Below are 6,033 nucleotides of genomic sequence, written 5' to 3'. Positions count from 1 at the left end.
CGTATATTTCTCACAATTTAGGCAAGTACCTAAAGTACTTTTATATATTTTACGGCACGACGATCATAGTATTATACTAGTATCATCTTACCCGAATACTATGTTTACATCTATGTTTACACTATTACATTTTTAAATTCATTTTTGTATGTTTTGAAAATTGAAAATATCTTAGTGTAAATATAACCGAAAACTGGAACTATCAGTGATCCGAACATTATTAAGCGTCAATTAACGTAATTAGGTATATAAAATAAATATGTGCAGTCGTTCAGGTTACGTATACCTATAAAGAAACTAAATAATACGTCATCATTTTATTTCTCGTACATATTAGTTGTCCTGCGTTCATACTAAAGGAATAATATTATATCGTTATAATAATATTACCTATATGTATTTAATTTTTCTTATAATTAACTTTTAAACAAAACGTCTCTACCTATATGAAAAAGGGGTGTTTAAGTATTTACAAGGTTGAAGGGCAAGTTCAATGGACCGGCTTAAGTGAATAATAATTATTATAGTTAAAATACCGATCATCATTTTATGTGTATTAGATATTCAAAACCATTCATAAACGAAAGCCAGTTTGGATATGATTACAAGAAATAAGACGTGAGTACCTAACAAATAAATTGATTTTAAATATGAATATTAAATGTACAATCTTATGAAACCCAATTTTTTTATTTTGAAAACTAATAAATAAACCAATTACGGTGATTTTTCGTGTTCGACGCCTTTGATTAACATATGCACCACATGAAGGTTTAAACATGTTTAAACATGATTGTCAATTGATATAGTAAAGCGATAGGACATCTTACAAAAAGGTTTGAATTTGTTGTCAACTGAGATTGATTCTACTGAATTTTCGATTTTAACCTAAATTAGTACCTATATGAAATGTAGAAATAAATATTACCATACCTCAATATCTGGAGAAGTTAAGATGAAAAATGTTTAAAGTTTATCTCAAGAAGAGCTTACAACAATTCAAACCCTGTTTTCATAATTTTTATCGCTTCACTATAGATCAATAGATTGGTACTTTGGATTGATAACACTTCTACACGTTTCTATATTGAGCTTGTGTTGAATGAAGGCGGAAGATCACCACTTTCGATCCCCTTTAATGGCTTGTATATTATATTAAAACACTTTTTAAACTACATTTTCTATTTTATTAAAGTATTTTAAATTAAAAACAACGTTTATACACACTGTCATTAAATATTAGTCTCAAAACAAAATGACATACATTTTATAAAATATTCTAGGATCCTTGCGAAACTATAATGAGTCATACTGACAATAGTAAGTGTAGGTAAATTTAATGATATTAAAATAATAAATAACTATTTATTTAATGATTAAACTTTGTATAATTGTCGTATTAATCGAAGATTGTATTTATAAAAATAAAAGTGTTTTCTAGGGAAAAATCATTATGAACTAATTACCGATGAACACTTATTCGATAAGTGTCTTGTAGCTGGTGCTTATAGTATCACTTGCATACTGCTGCAGATACATACGAAATGCCTATTACCATTCAATAAGTATAGATGTCATTGTTACGTATTACTTAAAGAAATATAGATATAGAAATTGGCTACAAAAAGTATTTGTATACAAATATATTTAAATATTTTTTAAATATGGAAGTTTTTTTAGTTTTGGTTAAATAAACAATACATATAGGGTATCCGAGTATTCCGGTGCATCTCAAATAGCTCCCACCGAAAAGGGTTTCACAAAACAGGTAAATTCCGATATGGCTCCCGTCGAAAAAGGTTTCACCCAAATGTACCCAATGTATGATTTTCATTCTTATATTTTATGTATTTGTCTATTTTTATGGTAATATTAAAAAAAAAAAAAACATCAATAAATTTTAATGTAGAAATTGTTTTTAAATTTTAAATTTACAACATACGATTTACGATTTTTACTATCATTAATAAATTCACTTAGAATATATAATTAAAAAAAATACCAACACATTTGTAATTAATTATCTTTTGAGACAGTCCTAAATCTGTTTGAAGTGGGAAAGAATTTGTGTTTGTAAAAACCGTAGCCGTTTGGGAATTTACTTTTTTGTAAAACGGAAACCGAATGGGGGCTATGTTCAATGTATTTATAAATCAGATAAACCAAAAAAACCATTAACATTCTCCTTATACGTGACCTTACACGTTGGTGCAAATGTAACAATAAATATAATATAATATGTATTATATTTTATTATTTTTTATTAATGTAACATACTAATATATAAATTAATGCATATACTTTAATCAATGTGTTGAAAGAAAAAAACATATAAATGGGTATTGACAAATAGTACGTATACACATAGGTGCCAATAATAATAAGTAAATTGTGTATGCATATTGTTTGTATATTGTGTTAAATTTGAATTTAATGATAAATCAACTCAGCCTAACTATTATAATATTATCATTTGATAAAATATTACTAGTTGTTGTTAATTTAATTTCTACGAGAGTAACTTATTCACATCCGATATTGCACTTATATTGTATCAATTGACTCAATGGCAGTTGTATATGAGATTCATTGAAAAATTAAAGTATAATCAAAGGACGCACGATTCCTTGCACTCAAGCGGCTGCAGTTTTTGACATAAAATTTAATTTATATTTTCCAATATTAAATTATATTGCATTTTATACTCACAGGTGAGGAAAACATTATAATAATTATTTTAGTGAATATTAAGCCGATTAAACGCAATCTAATGCACAATATATTATTGTCAAATATCATTACACTATAATACAATGATTTATTGCTATATTGTGCCATTAATCACATCATAAATGAGCAATAAAATACCTAGAAGTACATTTTTTTATGCTTGTTTGTTTATAGATAAAATCATATTTTAGTGAAGATTAACAAACAAATCAAGAAAAATGTCCAAGAAGGGTGTGTACAGGCAAATATATGTCACCATAGTCGGTAAGTTTCAATTGTAAATCATATTAGATTATTAGAATTTAATCCATTATATAAAAATATGTTATCCGATATAATAGTATTATACCATATTTGCAGCGTAATTCACGCAAATAATAATCTTTAGTTAGCAACAATTTTATTCAATTTTATGATTCTTATTGCGTGAACCTTTTCAATTATAAAGTAAATAATTGATTTCATTCGTAAAAAGTGGAAAAACAATTGGATAAACTCATTATCTCGAGGTTCGAACAAAACAGCCATGTGTTACTTATAAATTATAATATATTATAGTTGTCCTTGTACACTAATATATCCAAATTAGCCTACCAAAAATGCTTAAAAATTAACATAGGTACTACAAATTTGAACAACACTTGATAGAAATAAATAATAATAGGTATTTTTATTTATTATGTATGATCGAGCGTTTGCAGTGCTGCCTATAATAACGCTATATTTTTTAACCTGCAGACTATATCACAAGTTCAAGGAATTTTTAAATGATTATTTTTGTAACGTTCATAAGAACATATATTATGAATATTTAACTTCTTATTACCGATTATACAGAATTCTGTTATCAAAATTAAAAACTAGAAATTTGACAAATACTGCTAAATTATAAAAGTTGGATCAGTTAGATACACAATCACAACACAGCAGTTGGTTCACAATACAAATATAAGCACGCAGTAGATGCTACCTATCTATAGGTACCTGACTTTTAAAGTTATAATACGATAACAACCATACTTATTAAACTTTACACTGTCTGATCCGTGGCAGTTGAAATATCTGTGAATTTACCCTGTAAATTTTGTTAAATGTAAACTGCAAAACAATTTTTACACATTAATTTGAGAGGTTTTGAGTTTTTGACCATATAAAAACACAGGTCTAAAATTACACCGAATTGTAATAACTATGGCCAACCCTGCAAACTTAATCAAACAAATTTTCAAAAAATTAAAAATTTGGCTTCAAGTTACACACGCACACACACACACATACACACACACACACACAAATATTGTCTAATAGATTATATTTTGATAACGATGATGATGACGATGTGACCTTTCCCACAGCGACCATGTCGATATTCATCAGCGGCATGTGGCTAGGGTGGCCAAGTTCGGTGGTGGAGAAGTTCGTCAAGCACGAGACGGACTTCAACGCGACCATGGACGAGTTGTCATGGATCGTGGCCACGATGGACCTGGGCAACGTGATCAGCCCGCTAGTGGCCGGTCACCTGATGGATTTTATGGGCCGGAAGCCCAGCACCGTGGTGCTAGGGCCGCTGTTCATCGTCTCGTGGGCGCTCACGCTGTTCATACCCACCACCTGGGCGCTGTACACCGCCCGTCTGCTGGCCGGCATGGGCAAGGGCATGTCGTACACGGTAGTGCCCGTGTACCTGGGTGAGATAGCGTCGCCTGCCATACGGGGGGCCTTGGGAAGCGTGTTCTGCCTTCAGCTGCACTTCGGCTTCTTGATGGAGGCCATAATCGGACCGCTGGTGTCGTACCGCACGCTGAACACCATCTCCGCCGTCGTGCCTTTCTTGTTTTTGGTCGCCGCCATCTGGATGCCCGAATCTCCATACTATCTGTTGAAGCGCGGCCGCCGGCCTCAGGCGGCCGTAAGCTTGCAGTGGTTCCGGGGTGGCGGTGACGTGGTCAACGAACTGGATCGGATGGAGGTGAACGTACGCAAGGAGATGGAGAACCGGTCCACGTTCCGTGAGCTGTTTGCCAGCCGGAAGGACATGCGGGCGCTGGCCATCGTGGTGGCCGCGTGTGCCACGCAGCGAGCGGGTGGCATCAGCTGCATAATGGCGTACTCGGCGCTCATACTGCCGGATAACGGGCCGCTGTTGAACAAACACGAGTCGGTCATGCTGTTCGCCGTCACGTTGGCCGTAGTCAACTTGGTGGCCGTCGCGCTGGTGGACAGGATAGGCCGGAAGCCACTCCTACTCTTCTCCGAGGGGGGCTTGGCCGTGACGACGCTATGGTTCGCCGTGTTCTTTTACTTTTCCCAGGGCGACGGCGGGGAATGGGTCAGTCGGGAGCTCGCTTGGCTCCCGTACCTCTGCCACTTTTCGTTCGCCGTCATGTTCGCGGTCGGCGTGGGGTTCGTGCCCGTCGTGTTCCTCGGCGAGTTGTTCCCGGTCAACATCCGGTCTCACTGTTCGGCCATCGCCTCCATCACGCTGGCATTCTGCTCGTTTGTCACCAACAAGATGTTCCTGTTCGTGTCCAACCGCTACGGGTTCTACGCCATGTTTTCGCTGTTCACCGTCGTCAATGTTGCCGGCACGTTATTCACTTACAAGTACGCCATCGAGACAAAGGGCAAGACGTTACAGGAGATCCAAGAGCAGCTGCAGGATATCGTTGGACCCCGTCGAGAGAAGACCGATCAAAACAATAGTTAAATTGTAGGTACTAAATAACAATTTGACCTAATAAATCTATTATTTAAAACTGTTAATAATACAATTTGATTTAGTTTTTAAAAAAAAATTATAGGTTATAACTATTTATAAAATAAACCAGCCTTGTTTTATTTCTTTTATATTTTAAACATATTTTAAAATCTCACTTCTAAGAGGACATAGTACCCGCATGTGTTGTCTCCGTACACCTAACTGTACGCACGTAGTCCCGGGTCTTACATACGTACGACATGGCAAATTTTAGTTCATAGGTTTCAATAGTGTGCTGTTAGTTTTGACTTTTGATATCACAGTGAATTGACCTATTATAAAGTGTAATGTTAAGATTATTGTCTAGGGCCCTGCGAAACTTTTAATTGATATTATTATTTTTAAGTAAGTTATGATTATTTTAAATGTACGGTTTCAAAAAGGTCAGAACTTTCTAATCATTAGTTTGAAATTTTGAATGATAAAAACAGGAGATGTCTCAGAACTGTGTAATATAAATTATTAAATGATAAATTACGATAAAATAAAGAAATTATTATGACCACCAATTCGTATTCTAGTCATCCTAGTGTTTATAGTCC

The 6,033-nt window shown here is 34.3% G+C and overlaps 1 protein-coding gene across 4 annotated transcripts; it reads left to right on the top strand.

Annotated features, from left to right (window-relative positions):
- The first annotated feature begins 6 nt into the window (after positions 1-6).
- LOC111029889 (facilitated trehalose transporter Tret1-like) lies at positions 7-5,477 on the top strand. 4 transcript variants are annotated; one of them, XM_022309127.1, is made up of 5 exons: positions 7-244; positions 561-618; positions 2,574-2,711; positions 2,905-2,994; positions 4,086-5,477. In XM_022309127.1, the coding sequence occupies exons 4-5, from the start codon at positions 2,949-2,951 to the stop codon at positions 5,438-5,440; spliced, it is 1,401 nt and encodes a 466-aa protein (XP_022164819.1). In that variant the 5' UTR covers positions 7-244; positions 561-618; positions 2,574-2,711; positions 2,905-2,948; the 3' UTR covers positions 5,441-5,477. The 4 variants fall into 4 exon arrangements, with proteins under 4 accessions (XP_022164819.1, XP_022164818.1, XP_022164816.1 ...); XM_022309126.1 differs by lacking the exon at positions 2,574-2,711; XM_022309124.1 differs by lacking the exon at positions 2,574-2,711 and having other exon boundaries at positions 7-618.
- The last annotated feature ends 556 nt before the right edge of the window (positions 5,478-6,033 follow it).

Source organism: Myzus persicae, unplaced genomic scaffold, assembly GCF_001856785.1.
Source record: "Myzus persicae strain clone G006 unplaced genomic scaffold, MPER_G0061.0, whole genome shotgun sequence".
Lineage (NCBI taxonomy): Eukaryota > Metazoa > Arthropoda > Insecta > Hemiptera > Aphididae > Myzus > Myzus persicae.
Note: the sequence above shows the minus strand (reverse complement) of the source record. Positions and strands in the feature narration are given on the sequence as shown.

Excerpts from the sequence above, each read along its gene's own strand:
- LOC111029889 (XM_022309126.1), top strand. The coding sequence starts at position 2,949 with ATGTCCAAGAAGGGTGTGTACAGGCAAATATATGTCACCATAGTCG. Across the intron at positions 2,995-4,085 it reads AATATATGTCACCATAGTCG|CGACCATGTCGATATTCATC; the intron begins GTAAGTTTCAAT and ends CCTTTCCCACAG.